We start from the raw sequence: 14,328 nt of genomic DNA, 5'->3' as shown, positions 1-14,328 counted from the left end.
CATTGTTTCTAGAAAATAAGTTATTACTGATTTTTCCTTCGATTATCGATTTTAAACGCCCACAGCGCCATCTAGCGGACGGGGTCGGAACCTACTATTTCTAATGGGAGAGCAGAAAGAGCATGGAGGTATGCCAAGGGGTATGCTATGCATGTGCAGGGAAAAATCATTAATAACTTATTTTCTAGGAACAACTTATGAACTTTTATGATTTATTCTTAAAGTACCAGCTTGCAGCTACTTTCACATATAAGTTTTGTAAAGATCCTGCTGGTAATTAATTAATTATAACAATTTTGAGATCGACCACTCGATGCGTGTGTACCCATGGTAGGGAACTTTCATAGTTTTCTGCCTTCCGGTAATCAATTTCCGTACTTTAGCGATTAAAGAATAAAGAATAGCACAGCAGCTATTTTCTAGTATATGTTTTATAAGCATTATATCGTTAATTAATTATTTATTAGCATTTTAAGGGTAATCACGCGATTAAAAGCGACGTGTGGCAGAGATCTTTATTCATTTTCTCATTTCCCATGACTAATTTGTATTCTTTATTGATCGAAGAATGAAGCCTGATGCTGTAGCTACGTTCTGCATTAGCTTTTGCCAACAATTTGCTTCAGAATAATTAGTTATTAACAAATTTTGGAGTAAGCGTTTTGCATGTTGGTGCCGGCGTTCCTATAATTACCCATAATTAATTATTTATCAGCAGAATGTTCACAAAACCTATATGTGAAAGTAGCTACAAGCATGTAGTTTAAGAATCAATCATAAAAGTTCATAAATTATTCCTAGAAAATGAGTTATTAATAATTTTTCCCTGCACGTGCAAAGTATACCTCTTGGGATACCTCCACTGTTTCCTGCTCTCCTATTAGAAATAGTTAGTTCCGATCCCACCCGCTAGATGGTGCTAAAATTATTTAGATGGATACATCGTAATTGCAATATACTTTAATCACAGTGAATGATTATCAATTTCCATTCATTTTATTTTAATTTTTTATAAATTCGATAATTAAGTATCTCCAGCCTGCAGGCCGTGCTCAACAACTCCGTAATTGCAAACTTACCTTTAGGTTTAGAAGAAGAGCTTGTAGTTTACCATCTTGTATCATTACCAATGGAAAAATTGGTAATAAACGAATTTGGTCTTGTGGTGTAACTTTTAAGCGTTTAATCGAATGTTAATGTTTACGTATAGAAACAACGCTTATGTGACCGTGCAGAAATAATTCTGCTCCTCAAATATTAGCAATAAGGCTAAGTGTAATTCTGACAGAGTTTTTAAGAAAAACATATTGTCAGATTTCAGCGCTGCACGATGGATTCCATTCCAAGAACGCATGAAGGTTTGTTGTTGTACAATTCTTTGAATACTGAGGCAATATTACTAATAACCGCAACTATTTGTCTAATTAATGTAATGTACTTACTTTGTTTTTAAATACTTTTATGTGAAATTTTGGTTACTCAAATGGAAAATGCTCAAGTGATCAAATGTTTCATTAGTTAACCACTTGCACATCGTTGCTTATATTAAAATGTAGCAAATCATAACTGTTAATACTACTATTAGTATTAAATTGATGTTAAATTTTAGATATTGAAGCACAAATTCGAGAAATTCAATCAAAGAAAAAGGAAATTCAAAATGCAGCCACAGAAAAAGAACAAGTGGGGCTAGGAAAAACTGGTTTTTATGACCAAGATATTTATGATGGAAGTAATAACAAATATGAAGGCTATGTCACTTCAATTGCAGCCAATGATGAAATTGAGGTAATTGTTATCTTGATAGCTTTGTATTTTATTTTACTTTATTAACACAACCATTAACGTATTATTCTTTTTCAGGATGAAGATTATGAACCAACTACTTTTAGTACTAACAAAAGACCAGGTTACAATGCACCAGCTGCATTACTTAATGATGTTGCACAGGTGAAACATTAGAATATATACATATATATATATATGTGCATTACCAGTAACAGTGTTTATGATAGTAGAATATTAACATTTATAATATTTAATGTTTTTTATTGTTTAGAGCGAAAAGGATTACGATCCATTCGCAGATAGACGACGTCCTACGATAGCAGATAGAGAAGATGAATACAGACAAAAGAGGCGCCGGATGATTATATCACCTGAGCGTGTTGATCCTTTTGCAGAAGGTTGGTATTTTTTTCTTTAATCTTAAACAATATGAGAATAAAACAGGTAATTAGATATTAAGTGTGTTTATGTATTATTATTCTTGTTCATATTTTGGAGCAATGTAATAGAGTATAATAGCCACACATTCTTGTTTTTTTATTCTATGAAAGTTTCCTTTATATATAGATAGCAATTTTTCCAAGCTTGTATTAAAATATTTTACAAGATTTATTGAAATCGAATGTTGTATATAATTATTTACCAATTATATTGCAACAAAATATATGCACAATAAAGCTTTCATCACTGCAGTTTGTAAGGAAATAAACCCACATTAAATACTTACTTTGCAAAATTATAAAGAAAAAATCAACTTAATTTCGATGTAACCGAACTTTGCTTTTTACTAATATGGAAGATTAGAAGTAATAATATGGAAATTATTAAGATCGAAGAAATTAATTAAGTTGACTTTTTCGTATCAAGTTATATAGAGATATAAAGCTAAGAATGATAGAAAACTTTAATAGTTAAAGACCAAAGCTTTGAATTATTTTTTATTAACCATTTTAAAAATTTTTTTGTAGAATGAAAAAATACAATTTACGATTATATGATTAATAAATTATTTAACTTCATGAGTAATTAATCAGATCATGATTTTTCTCATTTTTTAAATGATCTATAAGAACTTTCTTTTAAATTATTTCCGATATATATTAATTCATGTATTATGCATTGTATCTTTTACATTTAACTGGATGTGTTATAACATTAGGATTTCAACACTGAGTCATGCAAAATTATCTGCTACTTTGATGAAATTATATGTATGTATAAATAAAAATATTAAGTATGTGAATACTACAGCAAACAAAAGTACTTTTAATATTTACACATTTTAACTTGGAAACTTAATTCTGAATAAGTATTTATTAATTAATGCAATTCGGTTGCTGTAGTATTGCTAACTACAATAACTGAGGCCCAAACAAAATGATTCGAACTCTTAGAAAAACTCGTATAAAGGATTCAGTTTCAATGGAAATTTATTATTTTTATTTGAAGTATAATATAAATCCTCTTTTTTATACTACCTCAGTTGTTAGTAGTTAATAGTTTTAATATTTTTTCATGCTCAGATAGTGGAAGCATTGTGAAATAGATAAGAACTGGGTTGAATGAAGAGAGTGAATGTGATTCTTTCAAATACATACTAATGTATACATTTTTTTCCAATCTTAGTGACGGTCTGCACGTTTGGAATCATCTGCTTACCGAGGATACTATGTCGAAGGTTAAGCGAGATTGAATTGTCACAGCATTACAGTCACATCCTATAAATGATACAATGAGATATTTTCATATTGAATTATTATTTCACACATTTTCCCGGGTGTTAAAAGAAATTGTCTGTTTAATCTTTTAATTATACTAACACGTCTATGTCACCAAATTCCCATTGTATCATACATTTTTCGTGAGAACGTAAATATTGAAAACTAGAATGAGTGGTTGGTGTGCAAATATTATTAATAACGAGAATGAGTTGATTTTTAGATGGCTAAAGTATTTTTCGATGTGGAAGACTTGAGCAGGACAGTGCTCCCTATGGCACCAAATTTTCACGTACGTATGCTATATGCCATCTACTGTTGCAGCTCTCTAAAATTCGTTGTGTGAATAATATATATTCTGTTACTTATGATTTACATTACCTTCGTAAAACTTGTTATCATTTAATTTGATGATATATGCAACGTGGAAATGAGAGTGAATTCAGTAGTTTACTTAGAATATACTAAAATATTCTAAGGGCAATTTAACAATAATTATTATAATAAAATGACTAGGTATGTTCAGAAGTTTTTGAAAGTTTAAGCATTCTTTGATCAAATGTCTAATGGTTGCGCTTTGCGTGACGTTTGATTCCTGATTACAGGTGGTAAGACTCCAGACATCGGTTCTAGGACGTATACTGAGATTATGCGAGAACAGTTATTAAAAGGAGAAGAAACTGAGGTACGTGAATTCTAATTTTTTCTTACCTCTTTATATGTAAATAATAAATCTTTATTCCTTCACAGTTACGAAAAAAACTAGCGGAAAAAGCCAAAGAAGGAACTTTAAAAGCAAATGGTGAACCTAAGCCAGCACCTAAGAAAAGGGGTCGTTGGGATCAAACAGATGATGCTCCAACACCTAAGAAACCAACTGGTACCACTATAGCACCAACATCTTGGGACAATGCAGATGTAAATGAAAAAATAAATATATATATATATATTTGAAAATATTTGTGAATTTGAAAAGATATAATAGAGTTTTGTGTTTAAAATATTATCAGGTAACACCAGCTGCCATCAGATGGGACGAAACACCCGGACATGGTAAAGGTGGAGAAACTCCTGGTGCAACGCCAGGTGTAAGTACAAGAATGTGGGATGCTACTCCAGGGCATGCAACACCTGGTGCAGCTACTCCTGGTAGAGAAACTCCTTCTCATGAGAAAACCGTTTCAAGTCGTAGAAATCGGTGGGATGAGACACCGAAAACTGAACGTGGTATGTTTACACGATTTCAAGATAAGCTAATAATAAGTTTTTGATATAATAATTAATGTTCGTATTTTAAACAATAGAAACACCTGGTCACAGTAGTGGCTGGGCAGAGACTCCAAGGACAGATCGTGTTGCGGGGGACTTGATTCAAGAAACACCAACACCCTCTGCTAGTAAGCGTCGAAGTCGATGGGACGAAACACCTTCGAATCAGACACCTGGTTCTATGACCCCACAGACGCCAGCAACTCCTCTTACAACACCGCATCAAACTTCTATTTTAACACCTAGCGGAGTAACACCGACCGGACCTAAAGCTATGGGATTGGCTACCCCAACACCAGGGCATTTGATGTCGATGACGCCTGAACAGCTTCAAGCATATCGTTGGGAAAGAGAAATAGACGAGAGGAATAGACCACTTTCAGATGACGAATTAGATGCTCTGTTCCCTCCTGGATACAAAGTTCTACAACCTCCTGCCGGTTATATTCCAATTCGTACACCCGCAAGAAAACTCACCGCTACGCCAACGCCGATTGCGGGAACCCCGCAAGGATTTTTCATCCAAACCGAGGACAAAACTGCAAAATTCGTAGATAACCAACCAAAAGGAAACTTACCTTTTATGAAACCAGAAGACGCACAATATTTTGATAAATTATTGGTCGATGTTGATGAAGAGACACTCAGTCCTGAAGAACAAAAAGAGAGGAAGATTATGAAATTGTTATTAAAAATTAAAAATGGTACACCGCCGATGAGGAAGGCTGCTTTAAGACAAATCACGGACAAGGCAAGAGAATTTGGTGCAGGTCCTTTGTTCAATCAGATACTTCCCCTACTTATGTCACCCACGTTGGAGGATCAAGAACGTCATCTTCTAGTGAAAGTTATCGATCGTATTCTTTATAAATTAGATGATTTGGTGAGACCTTATGTACATAAAGTAAGTATACAAATTATTTTATAATATTTTAACTATCATTTTCCAATATTAATAAATAATACAATTTATATTTAGATTCTAGTCGTCATTGAACCTCTACTCATTGACGAAGATTATTATGCTCGTGTAGAGGGTAGAGAAATCATTTCTAATTTAGCAAAAGCGGCAGGTTTGGCGACAATGATCTCCACGATGAGACCAGATATCGATAACATCGATGAATACGTGCGAAATACAACAGCAAGAGCGTTTGCTGTAGTTGCTTCAGCTTTAGGAATTCCTTCTCTACTTCCGTTTTTGAAAGCCGTTTGTCGTAGTAAAAAGTCGTGGCAGGCTCGTCACACGGGTATCAAAATTGTACAACAAATTGCCATTCTTATGGGGTGTGCTATATTACCACACTTGAAGAGTTTAGTTGAAATTATTGAACATGGTAATTACAGATTGATTTGTAATATAAAAAAAAAAAAATACTTTAAGAAATAAATATACGTTAATTACCTTACAGGTCTGGTTGACGAGCAACAGAAAGTACGTACCATTACCGCTTTAGCAATCGCTGCTTTGGCTGAAGCAGCAACACCTTACGGTATTGAAAGTTTTGACTCTGTTTTGAAACCACTTTGGAAAGGTATCCGTACGCACAGAGGAAAAGGTCTTGCTGCATTCTTGAAAGCTATTGGTTATTTAATTCCACTTATGGACGCCGAATATGCCAATTACTATACCCGTGAAGTGATGCTGATTCTCATACGTGAATTCCAGTCTCCTGATGAAGAAATGAAAAAGATCGTGTTAAAGGTAAGCCCCGGTATTAATATAAATTTTATTGAATGTGAAACTTACATGTATATTGTGAATAGGTGGTGAAACAATGTTGTGGAACAGATGGTGTAGAGGCACAATATATTAAAGACGAAATTCTTCCACATTTCTTTAAGCACTTCTGGAATCATCGAATGGCTTTAGATCGTAGAAATTACAGACAAGTATGTATCTTATTGTATGGATATATTAATATCGTAGATCAACTTACAAATTTTAATTTTTTAGCTCGTCGATACAACCGTAGAAATAGCAAACAAAGTTGGTGCATCAGAAATTATAAATCGCGTAGTAGATGATTTGAAGGATGAAAATGAACAGTACAGGAAAATGGTTATGGAAACTATTGAGAAAATAATGGGTAACTTAGGAGCCGCTGATGTTGACTCTCGTTTAGAAGAACAGCTTATAGACGGTATTTTATACGCTTTCCAGGAACAGACAACAGAAGTAAATAATATTCCTAATTGTATACTAATTGAATCTGCACATTTATTCTAATGAACATATCAATTGTTGCAGGATGTTGTAATGTTGAATGGTTTTGGTACAATTGTGAATACATTAGGAAAACGAGTAAAGGCGTATCTTCCACAAATCTGTGGTACAATATTGTGGAGATTAAATAATAAATCTGCGAAAGTGAGGCAACAAGCTGCTGATTTGATATCACGAATTGCTGTTGTTATGAAAACATGTCAAGAGGAAAAACTAATGGGCCATCTAGGTGTGGTTCTTTATGAATATTTAGGTGAAGAATATCCTGAAGTATTAGGTAGCATCTTAGGCGCATTGAAAGCCATCGTTAACGTCATAGGAATGACAAAAATGACCCCACCAATTAAAGACTTGCTACCGCGACTTACTCCTATATTGAAAAACAGACATGAAAAAGTTAGCATACACATATTTTCATATTTAAAACTATTAAAAATATTTTACCTTATTATGAAATTTTTATTGCGTAGGTACAAGAAAATTGCATCGATCTCGTAGGTAGAATCGCAGATAGAGGACCTGAATATGTGTCTGCCAGGGAATGGATGAGAATATGTTTTGAACTTTTGGAATTGTTAAAAGCTCACAAAAAGGCAATTAGAAGAGCTACAGTAAACACATTCGGTTACATTGCAAAAGCGATAGGGTAATTATAAATTAATATTCAAAGATTTTATTATGTTTTATGTTTTAATGTTTTCCAACATGTTTTAATGAATTTTTTTAGACCTCACGATGTGTTAGCAACACTCCTGAATAACTTGAAAGTACAAGAACGACAAAATCGTGTATGTACCACGGTAGCTATTGCTATCGTAGCTGAAACCTGTAGTCCATTTACGGTACTCCCTGCGTTAATGAATGAATACAGAGTACCGGAATTAAACGTACAAAATGGTGTATTAAAATCTCTATCATTTTTATTTGAATATATTGGTGAAATGGGAAAAGATTACATTTATGCTGTGAGTCCATTATTAGAAGATGCACTCATGGATAGGTAAGGATTTGTATACTATATAAAAATGAAATTTCTTTTATGTAATATTACAAGTTGTGATTAATATGTTGTTATAGGGATTTAGTTCATAGACAAACTGCATGCGCTGCCATTAAACATATGGCATTAGGTGTTTATGGGTTCGGATGTGAAGATGCGTTAATACATTTATTGAATCATGTATGGCCAAATGTTTTTGAAACTTCACCGCATTTGGTACAAGCGTTTATGGATGCCGTGGATGGTTTACGCGTCGCTCTTGGACCAATCAAAATATTGCAATATACTTTACAGGTATACAACTAAATCATTTATTACTAATAAATATTTTCGTTTTCTAGGGATAATGTTTCAAGCATTGGAACACCGTATAATGATTATATTTTTTTAATTTATAGGGATTATTCCATCCGGCACGAAAAGTACGAGATGTATATTGGAAAATTTATAATTCTCTTTACATAGGTGGACAGGATGCTCTTGTAGCTGGCTATCCTCGAATTATGAATGATCCAAAGAATCAATATATTAGATATGAATTGGACTATGTTTTATAATAGAACCAGATATATGCAAAATCCGTGTATCATACGTTTATATGATCTTCGTAAAAGTAAGTGTCGTTGGCTTATTGTTTATAAATAGTCATACTAAATAGCTGTCTGTTATGTGACATATAAGGTAGACATTACGGTGAACTTTGAAAGTATTTATTTCCTGGACTTCTTTTAACAAATTATACATAGATTCTTTTTTATTAGAAATTCATTCTAGACTTACTTAAAAAGAAATATATGTCAGTCCTTATTACAAATAAAAAGTTTCGTATCATAAGCCATATTAAATTTATTACATTTTAATATTCACTTAGTTGTTCCCTTAAATTTTTATAAGTTATTCAGTAATATCAATTTTATGCAAAATAGGTTTTATTCAATTCAGACTGTTAACACAGCTAATAACAGAAATAAAAAAAGTCTATCTTTCATAGAAGCAATATTGCAAACAAAACATTGATCAAGAATTATTTAACATTTTTTACTGTTAAATAAATAAAACTAGTAACAATATATGTTTAAATATTTATTTATAATTTTGTAAGAGAATTGGATATTTTATAGTGTATATTGTGGAAAATGTCCACATATTGAACTTGTGTACGGATATTACAACTTTTGAAGTATTATTGGAGAATACAGTCAATATTTGCTTTCTATAATCTCTTGCTATGAAATATACTTCTTGATCATAAGAATTTTTGTATCAAAATTGCATTTGAAATGTTTGTCTCTCCCAAATATATTCTTGTTTACTTTGGCATAAAACATATATGCGTAAAGATATAAACGCACGTAATATCATTATATTTACGACATTCCTCGATTATTTATGATTTCAACACAATTCCATTAGTTTCGATTCTAATACATACGTTATACAGAATATTACTGCTCCTACTTTCAAATTAGAAACCAAGCAAAATTTCAACACTAAGCTCTTTATATCCTCAACATATTTTAATTATATATGAAGGCCTTTTACTTAATAGCACTTTTGTATACGTACATATCCGCAAAATATTATAATATACTAATACATAATTAAAAAGATATCTAAACACAAATTATGATTTGTGAAACATTCAAAATGTTAAAGAGATATTGAAATATATTTCGAAATAACGAAATATATATAACTAATATAGAAGACGCTTTAAAATATTCTTAACAAATACTATTGTTTAAAATGTCATTATCTTCATTTGCAATGCGTGTAAGAAAAATGACAAAATGGCTCTAAAGACAATAAAAAATCTGGTAATTAAAATAATACAGGTTACTGTTATTATTTTTTTTATATTAGCTATTTCAGTATCGTTTTTATATAAACCATTTGTTTGAAAAACCTTTGGTATAAGAAGTACACAAAATTGGTACTTGATATAGTAAAACTTGGTATGATAAGAAAACGTAAAGAACAGCTGATTATAGAATCACATTGATATAATATGTATATATATACACATTATAAAAATTATTTTCAAGCTAAGTACTTATTAATAATTATGAATCTGCAAGAACAATATACGTATAATATGATAAAGATGTTATTCTTATATTCTTCAAATGTATTTTTCATTTATTTATTATTTTTTTCTTTTATTTTAGAATTTTTAAAATCAGATTCAATTACGAAAATTACGGTATATAAAAATGAGTTTTTAATTCCACCATAGCACCAAACACACATTTAACCATAATAAAGTTTTTCTACGAAATCTATCAACATAAAATTCGATTCTATAAACTTACAAATACTATACGTGATTCTATTAAAGTATGACTTGTAAAATATCTTTATAGAATTTTTAAAAAATTGGTTAAAGTGATAATTGTAGTGTTAAGTATGTTACTCCTTACACCGGGAAAACTTAATAAGTAACGAAATATACGTACACAGCTATCGCAAAAGTTAATTTAAAAAGAAAAAGATGTATAAATATCACAAGCACGCATAATTGTAGTATACAATTCACAATGAAAACTAGATAAATCTCACTTTCACTCTTTTACATTAAGACATTTCGATTCATCCATAATATGCCGAAATATTATTTCTCCTTATCTCTCTCGTTGTAGTGTAATAAGATTTACGATAGAATATCATATTTTGTTTTTTCAATAACTTTGGTAAATGACTATAGAATATGAAGGCTGTCAGTCATTTCTACAACTAATCAAATCATTTATACTAAAAAGTTTTTTAAACTGTATGGAAGTCAGTTTTGCTACTTTCATTAGTAAATATATGTAATAAATTTCTGTTGAAAATCAGTATACGTAATTTAGTATTGTGGGTATAGAAAATAACACTGTACTACTCTTATAATGGAACATTTCTCTTGTCTCTCAAATCCTGTTGCATCTTATGCTTGTTAGAAAAAGAGTTACATATGTTTGCTCATGATTGCATAATAACATAAAATAGTCAATAAATGTAAGTTTCGCAATAGATATCGCGTTTATGTTAAAAAACGTTTGAAATAAATTCAAAAGTGATGTAAATCGTGTTCAACTTATATAAGTTTTTAAATGCTGAAAGGAAATTTCAATCAAAAAGGTGCAACAATTGCCGCTGCCTCACCCCTACTTGTCGGTAACGAAGCACATTCGTGCCATTTATTTGAATGCGGATCGTAACATTCAACGGTAGAAATTGTGATTTGCCTTCGATAAAAATTAATTTCCTGAGTCAGATCACCTCCTATAATGTAGAGTCGACTATCGGCTGCTGCAACTGCAGGATATGATCTGCCCATATTCATAGGTGCAACAGTGCTCCATTTATTCTGAAATATAAAACCTTAAAAATACAAAGAATTTGAAGAAAATTAGAACATATTAGTAGTCAAATCACCTTTTCAAAAGAATAACGTTCAACAGATGTTAAAACCTCTTGATTTCTATTAGTACCACCAACAACATAAAGATATCCGTCAAGAATTGTAATTCCCATTTGTGAACGTGGTGTAAGCATTGGAGCTAAATAAGTCCATTCCCTTGTTATAGGATTATAACTCATTACATCTTGACGGTGCCTACTGTTATGGGTGCAACCACCCACTACATATATTAAACCTAAACAAGGTATTATCAACTCAGTGTTTTCGTAAACAAGATGTTATTAGATTAATAACACTTAAAAATTGTACTATTCTATTAAATTAATTTACCCTCGTAAGCAACTACTCCCATACTGAATCGAGGTTCGGGAAGTTGTCCATCAAGCGTCCAAGAATTAGTTATTGGATCGTATATTTCTATTGACCCACCAATATCTTCACCTACCCAACCACCAAATGCATATAAACTATTATCCAAGGCACAAAGTCCAAATTCACATCTGGGTTCTTCCATGCAGGCAATAGAAGTCCACTTGTTATCACGTGGATCATAACATTCGCAATTGGCAATAATACACGATTCCAATTCGCCGCCAACGACATATACTTTGCCGTTTAACAATGCCACTCCCGGTAGTATTCGCCCTATACCTATCGGCGCTACTTCACTCCATTCGCTACAAAAATAATTAACTCCATTAATGAAAATGATCTAATGATCTTTATAAGGATTAATAGGAAATTGTACCCTGTGAATATGTCATATTTTTCAATCGTTTCATAAGTACTTTCACAAGCTCTACCCCAACAGTCTCCTGAATGTTCGCGTCTCGATCCACCAATTACTAAAATATTCTTTTTAGCGCAAAGTCTAGGTTGTGCGTGAAGAGGCACAAGACATCCTTTATTTGATATTAAATCCTTTTGTATAGATCTCAATGCAACAATCAAACTGGCGTCTTTACATTCCAAAATAACCCCTTCCAATCTCGCTAATGAACACAGCCGTAAACGAATATGACTTAATATTTCAAATACATAACATCTTCTTGTTGGTATATCATGGACAATCCAATTATATGCTGCTTGGAAGACCTGTTAACATATTATTTAAAATATTAGAAACAATGATATGCTTACACTAGTCTCAATCAATTAAATTAATACCTGAAATTCAGTATCAATATGAATGTAATCACTACTAAGAAAATGAACAAGATGTTCTTTCGGCAGATCCAAAAATTCTTCCTCCTGTGATACTTGAGGAAAATTGACTTGTATAAAGCGTAGGGCAGTTTCCAAAAGATCTAATCTGTTATGTGCTTCTGCAAATCTATTTAATACAATAATTTCAGAGAATAATACTATAAAATATTGTAATTACACTTAGTGAACCTACAATTTACATAATGTTTTCCTTCAATCTTACTGATCTCACCTATAAATTCCAAGAGCATTGGAGTAATGAAGTTGCTGTTTTAAGTAAGTAATGCAACCAGACACTACTTCATCTAATTCTAACATATCAGCAGCTGCAAATAATTCTTGAACATTGTCCTGAGTGATATCAACATTCCCAGTATAAATGAAATCGATCAGAAGGGAAAGAATATTAGCTGATACCGAATGAATTTCCACCAATTCTTGTTGTTCTTCAACAAGACCACCAGTAAACATAGCATTGAAGTATGCACTTCCTGCTGCTAAAACTGATCTATGTGCTCTAATGACACTACCACCAGCAACCAAACCAACATCACTAAATTGATTCTTTAATCTTTGAGTATTTAAGTTTCTCAAGACTTTGGGGGCATATTGCCCCACTGCATAGACAATATTAGAAACATCTGAAGTTTGCTTTACTGGTTGCGTTGCAAAACCCATATTATTACAGTTATGGGCATTCTTTATTGGTGGCACTGCACCATCCGCCATGAAACCATCAAGTTGTCTTTTATCTGCAGTTCCTAATGAATAAATAATAACATTTGCCACATATATTTATTTAGAACATTTTAATAAGATATTTTTTAATCTTATACAGCTAAAAATAATACATATTAATTATGTTCTTTGTTAATAGATTTTTATTTTTTAAGCTTTATTAGAAATTTATGTCATCAAGAATTAAATATAAAGAAGAGGATACTGTAGTAACAGATATTACAGTAAGTTTAAAGTGAGTGTAATTTTTGATCACACTTTTTTAATTTATTTAGTATCTCTTAAAAAAGAAAAATTAATAATTTGAATACTTTCATCAATTAATATTTCATATATGTAAGAATACTTACGACATATACGCGAGAGCACCTTATAGACGCTATGAAATGATTTTGTATTATTTTTCCCTTTTAAACGCATCACTACCACCACATTTTCACGTATTTATTATTGCTTGATACCAATTTCCATTTGCTTTATTCTCTTACTGACTCTACCAATTAGTCACTAATTCAGTAATACAAAATCTGACATATGTCAAATAACCTATTTAGTATATGAAAGTAGCTACAAGAGAATCAGTAATAAGTATATATATTCGTACCACACCTACGAGATAAGTTACAGAGTTTAAATGACAAAGTACAATGATATTCTTTATTGAATATAAAATCGACTATTCCATTTGTAACTTAAGAAAACACAAATTCCTTGCGTATTCTATACATTTAAATTAAAGCTTTCGATTCACACATTCTACTCGTTCGATTTTAGTAATTCAATTATGAGTTCATCGGCTTGCAGTTATACCAACAATATGAGCATGAACAATCGTTAAATTCAGATAATTAAAATGAATTAACAATAGCTTTCCATTGTATTAGATTCTTTTTTTACACAAACAGAATGTTACATGTATTTAATTCAATGAACAAGTACCTTAATATTTTTCGGGTCAGCTGATTGACATTGGTAGTGG

At 31.6% G+C, this 14,328-nt stretch overlaps 2 protein-coding genes across 3 annotated transcripts; one reads left to right on the top strand and one right to left on the bottom strand.

Moving 5' to 3' along the window:
- Window positions 1–1,111: 1,111 nt before the first annotated feature.
- Sf3b1 (splicing factor 3B subunit 1) lies at window positions 1,112–8,564 on the top strand. 2 transcript variants are annotated; one of them, XM_034332759.2, is made up of 17 exons: window positions 1,112–1,358; window positions 1,610–1,788; window positions 1,864–1,950; window positions 2,060–2,186; window positions 4,112–4,191; window positions 4,257–4,424; window positions 4,517–4,733; window positions 4,811–5,679; window positions 5,755–6,112; window positions 6,188–6,480; window positions 6,543–6,668; window positions 6,733–6,954; window positions 7,027–7,398; window positions 7,473–7,648; window positions 7,730–8,002; window positions 8,080–8,296; window positions 8,401–8,564. In XM_034332759.2, exons 1-17 carry the CDS (start codon window positions 1,331–1,333, stop codon window positions 8,557–8,559), a joined length of 3,951 nt encoding a protein of 1,316 aa, XP_034188650.1. In that variant the 5' UTR covers window positions 1,112–1,330; the 3' UTR covers window positions 8,560–8,564. The 2 variants fall into 2 exon arrangements, with proteins under 2 accessions (XP_034188650.1, XP_034188651.1); XM_034332760.2 differs by lacking the exons at window positions 1,112–1,358; window positions 1,610–1,788; window positions 1,864–1,950; window positions 2,060–2,186 and adding an exon at window positions 2,862–3,798.
- Window positions 8,565–10,331: 1,767 nt separating this feature from the next.
- On the bottom strand, window positions 10,332–14,126 carry LOC117608130 (actin-binding protein IPP). Its single transcript, XM_034332761.2, has 7 exons — window positions 13,700–14,126; window positions 12,844–13,372; window positions 12,573–12,738; window positions 12,154–12,500; window positions 11,736–12,082; window positions 11,420–11,640; window positions 10,332–11,351 (listed from the first exon to the last, which is right to left on the bottom strand). The coding sequence occupies exons 1-7, from the start codon at window positions 13,767–13,769 to the stop codon at window positions 11,115–11,117; spliced, it is 1,917 nt and encodes a 638-aa protein (XP_034188652.1). The 5' UTR covers window positions 13,770–14,126; the 3' UTR covers window positions 10,332–11,114.
- Window positions 14,127–14,328: the final 202 nt, after the last annotated feature.

Source organism: Osmia lignaria, chromosome 3 (genome assembly GCF_051020975.1).
Source record: "Osmia lignaria lignaria isolate PbOS001 chromosome 3, iyOsmLign1, whole genome shotgun sequence".
In the NCBI taxonomy this organism is placed as follows: domain Eukaryota; kingdom Metazoa; phylum Arthropoda; class Insecta; order Hymenoptera; family Megachilidae; genus Osmia; species Osmia lignaria.
This window is presented reverse-complemented; position numbering and strand designations above follow the sequence as displayed.

Excerpts from the sequence above, each read along its gene's own strand:
- Sf3b1 (XM_034332759.2), top strand. The coding sequence starts at position 1,331 with ATGGATTCCATTCCAAGAACGCATGAAG. Across the intron at positions 1,789-1,863 it reads CAGCCAATGATGAAATTGAG|GATGAAGATTATGAACCAAC; the intron begins GTAATTGTTATC and ends ATTCTTTTTCAG. Across the intron at positions 6,113-6,187 it reads AGTTGAAATTATTGAACATG|GTCTGGTTGACGAGCAACAG; the intron begins GTAATTACAGAT and ends ATTACCTTACAG.
- LOC117608130 (XM_034332761.2), bottom strand. The coding sequence starts at position 13,769 with ATGCGTTTAAAAGGGAAAAATAATACAAAATCATTTCATAGCGTCTAT. Across the intron at positions 12,739-12,843 it reads AATGCTCTTGGAATTTATAG|ATTTGCAGAAGCACATAACA; the intron begins GTGAGATCAGTA and ends TGTATTAAATAG. Across the intron at positions 11,352-11,419 it reads AACGTTATTCTTTTGAAAAG|AATAAATGGAGCACTGTTGC; the intron begins GTGATTTGACTA and ends TTTATATTTCAG.